Raw genomic sequence first — 14,956 nt, 5'->3', positions numbered from 1 at the left:
TCCAAAAGTCATACTTTCTTTCTTGTCCAGCAAGCTTTTGATCTTCAGAACGTCCAAAAGCAATTCAACTAAGGGGTGGGCAATAAAGCAAACAAAACACTAACAGGCACCAGAAAACAATGATGAACCGGGGACTGTCTGCAGCTCAGCCATTTGAAGGACTTTACACCCCAAAACTGGCATCAGGTGAAGAAAAAATATACACCTGGTAGAACTTAGAAAAAGTGTGAATAGAAGACAAGGTGGCAGCCTTGGGAACTCGTAAAACAGTTAAAATTAACACAGCAGTAGCTGTGAAAAATATGTTCATGTTCTTTGGATACCCATAGAAAAGGCATGCTGGTAGTTAGAGGAATTATCTAGGGCTGGCCTACCATTTTTTTTGCTAGCCAGTGTCAAATGCTCTTGTAGGTAGCAGTATAACTCAAATGTTAAAGACTTCCTGTATCCTTCAATGAAAGAGAATGAAAAGGCAAAATGCACTGGAGTCAAAGGGAAAAGTGAATACATTTTTAAGAGTGCAATGGAATTTCAGTAGTTTCAGAATGTTAGTGGAGGTACTTTGAGCTTTCTTGACTCTTGATGTCATTAGACTCATTATTGCACAGTTTATTTTCACAGAAAACCCCCCAGCAAAAAGCAACATTATACAAGTAATGATAAAGTGTACACAAAAAAGGAAAAGAATAAAAGCACAAACAATATTAAAGGGGTTCTAAAGCCTTTAGGTATTTTACCTTAATGCATTCTATGCATTCTATACATTATAGTGATTACAAAGACTCGTTTTTTTATTTATTTTTAAAAAAACAAATATGTTATACTTGCCTTCTCTGTGCAGTAATTTTGCAGAAAGCAGTGCCGATCCTTCTCTTCCTGAGTCCCCCGCCACCACTCCTGGCTCCTTTCCCCTGAGCAGTGCCCCCATATCAAGACACTTGCTATGGGGCACTGGTACATACTCATTCCTGAGCCCCGTTCTCTGCATCCATAAGACACAGCAGAGTGCAACTCGGTCCCGTACCCGATACCTCCTCACAGGCTGTGACTGAAAGCAGCCGGAGCCAATGGCTGCTGTGTCTCATGTAGAGGGAGAGACCTGGGAGAGCAGGGAACTGAGATCGGGCTCAGGTAGGTATTTGGGGTGCTCAGGAGGCTGCTGCATACTGAAGGTTTTTTTACCTTGATGTATGAAATGCATCAAGGTAAACCTGCATATGTGCCCCCGTGGAAAGCGAGTTTCAATGGGGGCACTAGCCAAAGAGGAGGAGCCTGAAGCATCAGCGAGAGACCCCAGAAGAAGAGGATCGGGACTGCTCTATGTAAAACCATTGCGCAGAGCCAGTAAGTATACCATGTTTGTTACTTTAATGTAAAAAAAGGAAGCTTTAAAGGACAAATTTACCTGTTGCTAAAAAATAATAAATGCACATTTTTTTGCAGGTAAAAAAAAAATGTGTATTTATTATTTTTTGTTGCAGGAGCCTGTAAAGCATTGCACCAGTGATCAGCAGATTGCTGGTGCCATGCAGGTCTCCTGCAGACCTGTCCATATATCCTGCTTGCCAGTAAGGGATGTATGGGAAGCAGATATACTGACAGGAAGAATCAATGAACTACCATGGCGCCCAATAGCACCATGGTAGTACAATGAGAAGCACAAGCCAACAGCGGCTAAGTCTTTTGGGACTTGTAGTCTCTCATTCACAGAGGACAGAGACTTTGAAAAAAATTTGACAGCTAGCAGGAGAAGATCCCCTGCTAGCTGTTAAAGCAGGGGATCGGGGGCCAGTCTATTCATAACATGTTACATGGTACACCCTGAATATGGATACAACATGTTACCAGGGGTGGACTGACAACTCATGGGGCCCCCGGGCAATAGGGGATCAAGGGGCCCCTGTGTCCTTGCCTAAACTCAAAAAAGCCTATGAAAAAGGTACCAGGGGCATCTCATGGGGCCCCCTACTGACCCCGGGCCCTCGGGCTGTGCCCGAGTTTCCAAATGGTCAGTCCACCCCTGCATGTAATATGTTGTGAAAGGTGAACTTATCCTTTAATGTCACTTTAAGGGGTCTATTTATCAATGTTTTCACCCAATATCCAAGAGTTTTCTGTAAATGGAGTCCTAAATGAAATAATGTAAACTAATCAAAGTACACCTTATAAATCTCTGACTTATTTTTTTTAAAAGCAATTTTTACCTATGCAGCTCCATTAGTGAAATGGAGTTTCCAAATCCAGAATTTTAGCCATAATCACTGTGTTCATCCCTACTATTTATTTATGTTTTCACCAACATTCACAAAATCTTCACCCAAAATTCACATACTTCAAATGGAAGTTTATTTGTTTTGTGCTAAGTGCCAGGAGGAAACAGACACAAAATCATTGAACAAAAGGAGAAATAGTGCCACAAAAAACATTAGAAGCCAGGGAAAATGACAAACTCCTGTTCACAAACCACTAAAGCTTGGAAATTCTTTTGCAAAGCCATTGATTGCATAATGGAAAACATGCAAACCACATGTTAACATCAGGATCTGTAAGACAGGTGACAATGCCTACATAACCATCATTTACAGTGACTCCCAGGGGGAAAATTGAGCAATCTTGTTAGGCAAAGCTTGGTGATCTTGCTGAGTGTATTTCTTAATGTCATATATTATTCTGCCTGAATTACATTATTGGTAATATTACTGTTTTGAGTTTTATTGTGGGTGTCAGGCAGTTATTTTTGACAAATATACTGTATTGTAAATTTATAGTAAACATTGTATTTGTACCAATGCTTGATTAGTAGGTTAGTATGTAGAGTATTATGCGTGGCATAAGTATGTTGTGTATTGCACACAGCACTAAGCATTTCCTTCTTCACTGAATGGGTTCAATAATTGTACTTATTCTTTACCATAAAATATAAGAGAAAACACTTTTATTATTTGATCTCTGCTCTGTATAGATGCCTTTCTTAGAAAACAGATTTTTGTTTTGTTCAGCACATACTGCTGCAGTCTCAGTTTCAGGGGTTAGGAATACACAAATTTGCATGTCTTTTATTAAAACAAATGTTTCTTAAAATATTTATGTTTTAATAATCATACATGGGTGTGGCTTGGGGTGTGATATGCAATGATGGGTGGAGTCTGAGGATCCAGATTTTATGTGCCTATAGGTGAGCTTCCACTCTCAGCTGTCTACTTGTAGCTGGTTATTACTGCATTATTATAAGAAGAGTGCCATGCATGAAGTACTGCTCTGGATTCAAGGTGTGTATTACAACCTAAGCTGCTTTTTCTATTATTAACACCTGCTAGTGGTCTCTTTTAATAAACATATTTTTCCCAGAGTTAGGGTTTAATTTGACATCTCTGTAATACGCTGCAGTCCGATTTCACAGAGCTCCTTACATGTGCGGCGTGTGGATCTATGTGATGAAGCCTGTACTGTGCAAATTTCTCTCTTTCTACTCCATGTGTTGCCAGGGCAAAACACACTTTCAAGGTAATTTTGAATCTCAGTAGTGGCTGTGAGGGCTTACACTGGGTGTGTTTGGGAACCTCTCCAACATTACACACATGCTTAGGGGTCTCAGATCACCATGTTACTGAGAACAGGGAGCAGGGAGAACTGGTGAAGTCCTTCTGAAGCCCCAAGGAGTCTTCATTCCTTCAACAGGTTACATTCAGATATATCAACAGTAGGGATGACTTTCTTATGTTCAACTCAAACAACGGCCGCTCGTGTGTTTGCCACAAATGGTAAGAGCGTTCGGTGGGCTATTTGCACGCCTTGCCCAACAATGCACTGCAGTTTCACAGTGCATTGTGAGAGCCTTGATTGGCCACAGGTCAGGTGCAATGCTTTGGCCAATCACAGCACAACTGGATGAAGCTAGCGGTGACGTCACCACTAGCTCGGTCCAATTGTTTACATCTGACCAGCAACACTAGCTCTGTTCAATTGTTTATATCTGATTGGCAAATGTCAGATTGCTGAAAGTGCTTGGCGTGTGCGGACTGGTCAGCAGGCATTGTTTTTTATTTCTATTTCAGCAAGTCAGTGTCATCATGACAACATTTGACACTGTGATTGACAATGGACTACAAAGATGGAACCATTTTATGGGCTTTTTTTTTTCATTAAAGGATTTGTCAAAAACTGTTTTTTTTTGTTCAATTAAATGAATTTTTCAAAAGCCTGGTGTCTTTATTGTTTCTAAATTTAACCCTTTAGTGAATGGGTACTCATTAATCATTCACGGGGGAGAGCGAATCTGGGTGCCCCCTTAGTTAAAGGGGCACCCTGATGCTAATGAGCCCCTCTGCCCGCACACCCCCCGTAACCACCGGGCCAGGGCTGTGGGTGAGAGGCCATTGGGGACATAATCCTCATGTCGAGGGCACATGGCCTGGTAAGCTGCAGGGAGGGGGCGCTCAATCGTCCTCCCCTTAAATGCCCTGCCAGGCCTGTGCTTGGATCAAGGGTCTTGTAGGAATTTAGGGGGGACCTAAAGGGCCTTTTAGGGGAATATCCATGCACTTTAAAAAAAAAATGTTTACTGTGGTGTCCCTCCTAACCTTCCCACCAGACCTAAAGGGTCTAGTATGGATTGGGGGGGACCCCAAACTGTTTTTTTAATGTAAAAAAAAAATGTAAGTCCTGCTGCAGCAGATTCTATACATTGTACAGATGTGCAACTTTTCAGGTAGTTTAAAGGGACCCCCCAGGCATGATATGTAAAGGAATTTTTTATTATTTTTTTTAATTTACTTTAATCAGCGAAAAATGACTGCCCCTTTAAAAATGGTACTTTTGAAAAAAATGTTTCCATTGATTCATGTCCCTCAGGGCAGTACTCAAGTCCCCATACCCCTTTTATGACCAATAACTTGCATATAAGTCTTTAAAATGGGCACTTTTGAATTTTCAATTTCGAGTCCCATAGACTTGTATTGAGTTCAAAGTTTGGGGTCGAACATTCTTTAACCGAACACGGGGGTGTTCAGCCCATCACTGCTCAACAGATATAGAAAGGGAAACTTCAGAACAGTTTCTGCTGAGACCAAAATTCTTCCTTAAACTGCAACAATCATTTCAGGCATTACATTAGAAGCCCAAGGATCTGATTAATGGTACACACGCCAACATGATTAATATGGCTTCCAATTGGCATTTGGTATCGCTACTAAGTTGAAATAATTGTTGCCTGTACTGGTCTTTAGCCATTAAAAGAGACCATAGAAAGCGTCCGTTTGATTCTCGATTTCATACTGTGCCATACAATCAATTCTTTTTAGTCAGACTGTCTCTAGATTTACTTGCGAGCCACAGTAAAATGAGGAAGCTTTCATTAATCTTTCAGATGCTTCGTATTAATGACAAGGCTCTTGCATGAACAATGTAACAGCAATTAAAAAGCCCATTAATCTGCATTACAGCTATTAAAGATGCATGTCATTAAAGGGTATGGAGTTTGATTCATTCTAGCACCCCCCAAAAAAATGAAGCAATTACACTCTGGCAATGCACTTTGTCATCAAATTAGGTTCTTGGTTTTGCAGCAAATGGCTCGGCAGTGTTCAGATCCCTCTGTTTTATTATTCATGACTAAGATGAGGAAGTCAAGACCTCTGGAATTGCTTTACCTTCTTCCCGAGTGGTGACGTTCACAACATGGGAGATCACGCTGCAGCCGGGTAAAGTGCATGCGGATAATGTTACCGCGTACTTTGTAAAGGGCAGCAAGCCTGTCAGGGTGCCTGCAAAGAAAGAAGATCAATGAGATCAGGCCAATGAACAAAATTTCTTAAGAGCATACATCTACCTGGTTGAGCCTGAGAGCCACTGGTGTCCATGAGCTGGCAGCAGTTACAGGACCACAGATCACTTCTGTTGTGCTTCCACCCATGACTTTAGATGTATCGCTATGACCTCAATTGTATAAGTGTACCATAAGTACATAATGTAGCCCAAGATCAACACACTTGGAAGTCCACAGCATATAAACAGGACATAATTTATACATTTATTCCAGAATCTGATTGTTCTAAAAGGTTACCACCACTACCATACAACATAAATTCAAAATAGGTTTAGAGGCACTAACAGTTCTTGCAGGGGAAGAAGATCAGTATTTATTGTCAATGTTTCGATGAAGCTTAGTCCATCTTTTAGTCCAGACCTTTCTTTCCTCTTGAGAAAGATGGATTGAGTTTCAACAAAATGTTGACAATAAAAACACTGCTGTTTTTGATCTTCTTCTTATGCAAGACCCGTGAGTGCCTCTAAACCAGTTCTGGATTTATATGGATTTCTTTGTGGGTGAGCACCTGGGCATTTACTTCAAACCTAGAGTGCCGTGACTACCCTTGGAACTGTTTACAACATAAATGGTAATCACCAGACTAAATGGAGCTCTTACAGAAAAAAAGGACAGTACCACATGCGCAAGACTTTCAGAAACAATAATCATTCTCTCAATAATAATTTCATATTCAGAGGATGTTCGGAACATATACAGATAAGATGATTACATACTGACTGCTGGTAGAAACCACGGACTCCCATACAGCCAACCTGACAGGCCCCCCCCCCTAAAAAAAAGACACAGTTTACTATGCTTCAGTTATGAATGAACACAATGAGTGATCAGTACCAAGTACTCATTGTGTTCATTCAGGAAAGGAAGGGGCTGGTAAATGTGACATTTACCCCACTCTCCATTCTGAAGGATCCTATTGTGTGCTTGCAGCTGCTGGTGGAAAGGAGAAGAGGGAAACTGGCAGCACCACAAGGTTAGAGGCACACAAGGGAGCCTGGGCAGCAGGGGGAGACTTATGGTGCACAGAGAGGGTGATGGGTGCGGGGGGGGGGGCAATTACTGGAGCCAATCCCCTTTGCAGCAGCTGGAAGCCAGTGGGAGAGAGAGGAGAAGAACCCAGCTTTCTGCTGCTGCAGAGAGAGCCATACAGGAGGTGAGTTCCAGAAAATCCCCCCCCCCCATCACCATGCTGTTCATCCACCCTGCCAACATCTGATTCACCCAGCTACTTGGGCCCCCTGCTGGCCTGGGCCCCATTCAGGAGGACTTGTGGTACCCTCTTATCCAAGGCCCTGACTACATTGAATAAAGTGAAAGAAAAACTTCAATAGAATAGATGATTGACAACATAGATTGGTGATGTCAATGGTGAGGTTCCTGGCCAGTCAATGTGAGACTTTAATAGCAGCAAATATTTCTGTTTGATAAGCAATAGCTTTTTAATCCTTAAATACACTTTTTATAGCTCTTATGTTAAAAAATAACACTGTAATATTTGACCTTTACTATAATAGCACTGGCCCCATAGCTTGGTTGTTCTGTACCAGTATGCTAATGGAAAGTAAATTATGATGCCAAACTACTGCCCTATGTTCTTTCTGGTGCTAGTCATGGAACCAAATGTCACATGGTTTCAGCCAAAGTAAAGGATCAGTGACTGTAAGGAGTCAGTGACAGGTTGACTGTGCTTAAATATCACCTAAACCTAAAAATACCTAAGTCCATTTGAGTGGTATCATGTAACCAATGTCTAGGCATTGGGTTACATGACTGCCATCATGTGCAAGCACAGGCAGAGGCAAAGATACTGCAGACCAAAGCTGAAGCCGAGTTGGAAGTCCTTCAGAGCTAAAGCTGAACTAAGAGTATTAGGGCAAGCTGCGGAAGAAGAAGTCAATCATACTATGTTATTGCATCTGGTTACACTGCAAGATGAATTTTGCCATTTATCCTAAGCTACAACAATGTCACCACAATTGCACAGGACATTTCAAATGTTGTACACCAACCCACAGTACATGCTGCAGCAATCATCCACACGGGTCACTCTGCTCTTTCTCCTAAGTTAATAGCACCCCATACTGCAACTCATGTGTCATGCAGACCCTCTTGAGCACAGCTCACCAAATCACCTTCAAACCTCCTGGGACTGGCCACTCGGTTCTTGAGATCCACACCACAAGAAATTCAGATGTCAAGCATTTACATGGATTAAAGATGTTCACTAATGCATTCTCTCCTCCAAAACCTAAACATCAGGTATCAAATACCACTACCAGCAATGGTGAAGGAGCATCTGTCAGGACATGAGCTACAGGGAACAAATTAACACTGGTCTTATGGAGTTTGATAATAGTTCAGAGATCTACAAAAGCTGGAGATACATATTCAAGTCATTAGTCCAGAACCTTAGCATCACACCTATGAAAAAATTTGATCTGCTTATCACATGCTTAAATCCTCAGTCACTGCACTGTGTTAAGAGACCTAAAATCTGGGATTATGCGAAGAGAGAGAATACTTACAAAATTATGATGTTTCAGTATAAGAGTATTTTTTGTACTAGCTTTTAGAGTTTTTTTCTGCCAGTAAAAAATGCTCTAAAAAATGCAAAACAGAAGGTTTTTTTTTCTGCCTTTAAATGCTGAGCTGAAAAAACGCCTCTAGAATACCTAATGTGCATGGACACATATGATAACATTAGTTGCTTCTACAGACAAAAAGCTACATTCCTCTAGGAGCAGCATTTTGTTTAGCCAGTGTGCACGAAGAATTAATCAAAGGATTACAGAACTGTCATAGATTGTCCAACAGACCCAACCAGGAGTTTCAGGAATGAAGCAATCCTATTCTTGAGCTTGAAATTTCCAAAGAAAACCCACATCTTCCAGATCTTAGCTACCTAGACACTGCACATGATGTTAATCTGGTTGTAGCAAAATTACATTACAATATCCACGGAAAATTGGCAACAGTGGGTTCACGGTATGTATGGAGTAACATCAATTCTCCTTCCCCCCTTCTCCTCCTTTTAAAGGTTCATTAAAGACTTAGGCGGAGCCAAGAACAATCCTCAATCCTCCAATCCTCAATTAATGATGTAAGCATTGGACCCACCAATTTAAATTGTTGCCAATTATTATGCCAAAAAAGAGATTCTATTAAAGTGGAACTCCAGGGACCCTCCTGTGACATCATCATGGGAATCAGCCATAGATCCGACCCTTCCAATGTACTATCTTACTTATGTTCCATTTAAAAACTTTTTTTCACTCTTCAGCACAGCCCTTGGAGGAGGTTGGGAATAGTTATGCCTGGTCGTGTGATAAAGAAAAGAAGATTGTCAGCATAAGCCGCTACCTTGTGCTGAATGTCCCCGGCCTGTAGGCCCCTGATGTCCAGGTGGGCCCTGATTCTACAGGGTAAAGGCTCCAAGATCAAACTGAAGATCAGGGGTGACAGAGGACACCCTTCTCTAGTGCTGTTACTCAGCGAGAATGTGGAAAACATAGCTTCATTAGCTCTTACAGTCATTGTTTTGTGTGAATAAATTGTGTCCACCCATTTGCACACATGATCTCAGAAAACAGATATGTCTCAAGGTACGTCTAAGGAAAAGCCAGTTGACCTGATCAAAAGCCTTCTCCACGTCTGCTGACAGCAATAAGGTGGGGATGTGTCTATATCAGGCCAAATGAAACAAGTTAAGGGCTCTGGTGGTGTTGTCCCTCGCCTCCCTGTTTGGAATAAAGCCTACTTCATTATGAACCAAGGTGGGCAAGTGCAATATGAACCTATTGGTTAGGATCTTCATAAAGACCTTGAGGTCTACGTTTAACAAGGAGATGGGATGATAATTTGCGCAGTCTGAACCATCCCTGCCCTCCTTAGGAATCAAGATTTGCGGCAAGAGTGGATACGGGCAAAACCTCCCCGTCCAACAGGGAGTTACATGACTTCACCAATTTAGGTACTAAATGGGCAGAGAAGATCCGGTAGTAGAGAAAGGGGAAGCCTTCCAGGCCAGTTCATCTCCATCCCCTGCATCACCATTAGAACCTCTTCTAATCTGTAATGGGAGCCTCCATTTATTTCCTCTCTGCTGCGGACAGTCTAGGTATGCCCGAATGTCAAAGATAGGCATCTATAGTTGAAGACAGGGGCGGACTGACCATTTGGAAACTTGGGCACTGCCCAAGGGCCCGGGGTCAGTAGGGGGCCCTATGAGATGCCACTGGTACCTTTTTCATAGGCTTTTTTGAGTTTGGGCAAGGACACAGGGGCCCCATGATCCCCTATTGCCTGGGGGCCCCAGGAGTTGTAAGTCTGCCCCTGGTTGAAGATCAAGTCTGGGGATCGGTTGGAACACCATTACTAAGTAAATTGTAAAAATGTCCTTCTCAAGGCACGCTACATATTGTGGTTGTTGAAGCAAGCTTTAATTCAACCTCCACAGTGCAGAATGTCTCACATCCTCCTCTAACATCAGAGTCAGAGTGACCGATGCATGGTCAGAAATCATTTGGAAGCCGATCCCCCTACTATTAGCAAGGGAAGGGCAGTCTGACATAAGAAGAAGTAATCTAGATATGAATACAAACCATGCAAGGCAGAATAAAGTCTATAATCCCGTGAATCGGGATGTTGGAGATGCCGTACATCCAACAAGGTTTCCCCAGAGAGGGTCTTTTTATTCTCCGGAGGGCCACGTAAGACATGTGAGAGGACCGTCTAGACCAGGGGTCTCCAAATTATGGCCCTCCAGCTGTTGAAGTACTACAAGTCCCAACATGTCTCTGCCTCTGGGAGTCTTGCCTGTGGCTGTCAGAGTTTTGCAAGGCCTCATGGGACTTGCAGTTCCTCAACACCTAGAGGAACATAGTTTGGAGACCCCTGCTCTAGACACATCCAGTAGAGGGTCCAAGGCCACGTTCAGGTCCCCCCCTACTATTCAAACTCCCTTACCAAAGGCCGACAGTTTCTCAAGACAAGAAAGCCCACCTGATCCACGTTGGGTGCGTAGAAAATTGCTAGAGTTACCGGGCGACCATAAATAGTGCCCTTAAAGAAGAGGTATCTACCTTGGTCTCTCAGAGTGTCGGTGCAACTCCAGGCACAGTTTTGAAAATCAAAATACTGACCCCCCTCTATTTTATAGTCTGGAGAGCAGCTGTGCTATGCAAAAGGATACCGGGCATTCCCAAATTTGGGCAACTTGGTTTCCTTAAAGTGGGTCTCTTGAAAAAAGGCCACATTGGTACGAGCTCACTCAACATTTGAGATCTCTTCTCAGGGATATTCAGCCCTTTGGCATTGATGGACCAGACTTTAACATTCAGCATGTTTACGGATTTAAAGTCAAGACTCAAGTCCCCCACAAATAGGATGTGGAAGGGAGAGGAGGGGGGAAGGAGGAACAGAGAGGGAGGAAGAGAGAAGAAAAATAGACAGAAGGGGAAAAAAGAGGAAGGAAATGGGAAATCAGAAGTAAAGTAGGAAAGGAAGGTGTGTGTGGTTATTGAAAGGGATCCGGTGAAGAAAACACTGGGGCCGGTGTCATAAACCACTCCACTTACAATATACAATGAGTCAACACTTGCTCACTCGACTGCCTCTCAAGTGAGAGCAGGGCCAATTGGTGGGAAAGAAGCAGTAGAGGTCATGGTGACCCGAGGTAACACTGAGACGTTCGTAACTGAAAAGGTCCCATAAGCATGTTCCAAGGGCGAAAAAACGGTTCAAACCTGTTGTCGAGTGGTCCCTGGAGGTGGTGTGGAATTTGCACTGCTTATGCATCTGTAGAAGGGGATGGAGCCAGTATGGAACAGGTAAAGTCCACTGTTAGAAGATATCATGGGCCGGGAGCTGAAGTTATCCGTGTTCACTCACCCCCATGGCTAGCCATGCCCCCAAGCCTTCCAGTGTAGGGGCTATCCCTGGAAATACGACAAGGTATAGCTCCCCTGGACATCTTGCTAAGGGTCTACAATGGGAACATTTGCCTCACTGCCCTCTGGTTTTATCTTTAAGAGGGGGTTTATGGCAGCATCTCCTTTTCTCTCTCTCCCTCCCCTCTGCCTTGCTCCTCCCTTCTTCATGTTCTTTTGCCCACCTCCCCTCCACCCTTCCCCTTGTTTCCCCCTTCCCTTAATTTTTCAGCTGTCTGTTTTTGATGGGTTCCCTACACCCTTGGTCTCACCCTCGAACTGACTCAGATGCGGTACTGTTAGGTCATTACTTCATAACTACTGTGTGTTTTTTTTTCCTCTTCCCTCTTTTTGTATATTGGATGTTGTGAAAACAATCACATTGTGTTTCAGCTGTAATGTACTTTCATTTTCCTTTTAGAATAAACATCCTATTAAAAATAATGTAGGCATCCATACCTCCAACACTACAAGGGAGTTACAATAGGAACTTATCACCTTAAATAAGATTTTACATCTACTGAAGATCCAACATCCACTTCAGATTATTTCATGCATAATAAGAACTGAAGGAATTCATCTTTCTGCACTGTTAGGGTGCAATTAACCACCTAATGACAAAGAGTTGATCCATGTAAGGGAGGACACATGCCACGTGTCTGACTTTTCAAGATAAGTCTACATACCACATTTGGACTATAAAGCCAAAATCTCGCTTATCCTGAGAATAGATATCTCAAACTACTACTGACAGCAGCAAGGCTGAAACTTCAGCAGATGACCAGAAATCTACTAATATTAAAATCAACAAGTACTCTCACTGGCTGCAAAGGATGGGTCTAGGAAAGTATGTCAGTGTATTTTAAATAGAACAGAGGGTAAGGCTAACTGTAAGGCAGAAGCAGATATAGGCACACATGGAAGAATAACTAGCTATTAGAAATACAGAAAAATAGAAGAAACCAACGGGTGATTCAGCCCACCAGCATCCCTCCATAACCAAGATGTCAGTTGTGTGTAGACTAAAGCTGGCCATACACTATACAATTTTCTTGAGATTTTTGCTTTAGATTTACCAAAAACCATATAATATGAGGGCAAACCCAAACAACACTTACAGATGTATCCAATTAGGCAGGCCCTTGCACTACACAGTTGAAGGTAAATCTAAAGGAAATTGGGCAGAAATTGGACAGAAAATTGTATAGTGTATGGCCAGCCTAAGAGGTTGATTTACTAAAACTAGAGAGAGCTAAATCTGGTACAGCTGTGCATGGTAGCCAAGCTTCTAACTTCAGCTTGTTCAATTAAGCTTTGACAATAAAACCTGGAAGCTGATTGGTTTCTATGCAGAACTGCACCAGATTTTGCACTCTCCAGATTTATGCAGGCCATAGATGGGGAGAAAAACGGCAGATTTTTCTTTTAAAAAACGAAAATTCGGTCGTTCAAGCGGCCGATGTTACCATCAATGGTAAAAAAAATAAGAAGAATTCCAGTCCAGCAAAAAGTGTCTCTGCAGAGAGCTCCGCTATTTCTGACAGTTCTCTGACAGTTCCTTCACATTTACAGCGGTTGAAACATTGTATCTATTTGTTTCCATTTAGGATACAGATGTTTTTATTCGGAAACAAATAGATACAATGTTTCAACCGCTGTAAATGTCAAAGAACTGTCAGAGAACTGTCAGAAATAGCGGAGCTCTCTGCAGAGACACTTTTTGCTGGACTGGAATTCTTCTTATTTTCATCCTACTTCTTCTTCTTATTATTATTCTTCTTCTTCATCCTCATCCTCTTCTTCTTCTTCTTCTTCTTCTTCTTCATCCTCATCCTCTTCTTCTTCTTCATCCTCTTCTTCTTCTTCTTCATCCTCATCCTCTTCTTCTTCTTCATCCTCATCCTCTTCTTCTTCTTCATCATCTTCATCCTCATCCTCTTCTTCATCCCCATCCTCTTCTTCTTCATACTCATCCTCTTCTTCTTCTTCTTCTTCTTCATCCTCATCCTCTTCTTCTTCATCCTCCTCCTCCTCCTCCTCCTTCTTCTTCTTCTTCTTCTTCTTCTTCCTCATCCGCTTCTTCTTCCTCATCCTCATCCTCTTCTTCTTCATCATCGTCATCCTCATCCTCTTCTTCTTCTTCTTCTTCATCCTCATCCTCTTCTTCTTCATCATCCTCATCTTCTTCTTCATCCTCATCTTCTTCTTCTTCTTTTTCTTCATCCTCATCCTCTTCTTCTTCTTCTTCATCCTCATCCTCTTCTTCTTCATCATCCTCCTCCTCCTCCTCCTCTTCTTCTTCTTCTTCTTCATCCTCATCCTCTTCTTCTTCTTCCTCTTCTTCATCCTCATCCTCTTCTTCTTCCTCATCCTCTTCTTCTTCATCATCATCCTCATCCTCTTCTTCCTCTTCTTCTTCATCCTCATCTTCTTCTTCTTCATCCTCTTCTTCATCCTCTTCTTCTTCTTCTTCTTCATCCTCATCCTCATCCTCTTCTTCTTCTTCATCCTCTTCTTCCTCTTCTTCTTCTTCATCCTCTTCTTCATCCTCTTCCTCTTCTTCTTTTTCTTCTTTTTGTCTTCCTCTTGCAGGTCACTGCTCATGCGCAGATTTTTTATCGGTAAAAAATCGGCCGATTTGCCCACTAATTGCCGCGAAAATCGGCCGATCGGCAAAATTGGCCGATTTTTTTCCAACTTTACCGAAAAACAAAAACGGCCAAAATACCGAAAAACGGCCGACCAAATCGCCCACTAACGATCCGAAAATCGTCCGATTTTATTTTTGGCCGAAGAATCGGCCGATTTTCGACCCGTCTATGGCCTGCATTAGTAAATCAATCCCTAAGTCTTTTAAAAGGAGTTCCTAAACTCACTGCCTTTTGCATTGTATTGAAATATCATGCAAGTAAACATGAATAGCTTTTCCATATAGACTACATCCTTTTCTTGTAGTCTAAATCCTTGTGTCCCCTTTTGTATTAGGGCCTAAGTTGACTGGCTTTGGGCTTGCATCAATTGGCGACTGCAGGTTACTTTGAGCATTTTGCTTGCATTGGATCAGTTTGAGATACTTCTGAGATTACTGAGATACAGTAGATGCTTTTAACCTGCAGTTGACCTCCTTTTAACCTGCATGTGAAGCCCCACTAAACTGCATCAGCCTGCTTCATGGCTGCTTTTGATTTTTATCGGGGAATCAGTT

The 14,956-nt window shown here is 42.3% G+C and overlaps 1 protein-coding gene across 1 annotated transcript in view; it reads right to left on the bottom strand.

The window, feature by feature from the left end:
- The window catches only part of USH2A (usherin), a 1,035,348-nt gene that overhangs the window by 570,292 nt on the left and 450,100 nt on the right, over positions 1 to 14,956 (bottom strand). The window contains exon 30 of the mRNA XM_089684798.1: positions 5,649 to 5,762. Within this exon, the coding sequence (XP_089540924.1) occupies positions 5,649 to 5,762 (114 nt within the window). The remainder of the gene's footprint in view (positions 1 to 5,648; positions 5,763 to 14,956) is intronic.

This window comes from Staurois parvus, unplaced genomic scaffold (genome assembly GCF_062004578.1).
Source record: "Staurois parvus isolate SC_StPar_1 unplaced genomic scaffold, SC_StPar_1.0 ptg000357l, whole genome shotgun sequence".
NCBI classification, from domain to species: Eukaryota; Metazoa; Chordata; class Amphibia; order Anura; family Ranidae; genus Staurois; species Staurois parvus.
Note: the sequence above shows the minus strand (reverse complement) of the source record. Positions and strands in the feature narration are given on the sequence as shown.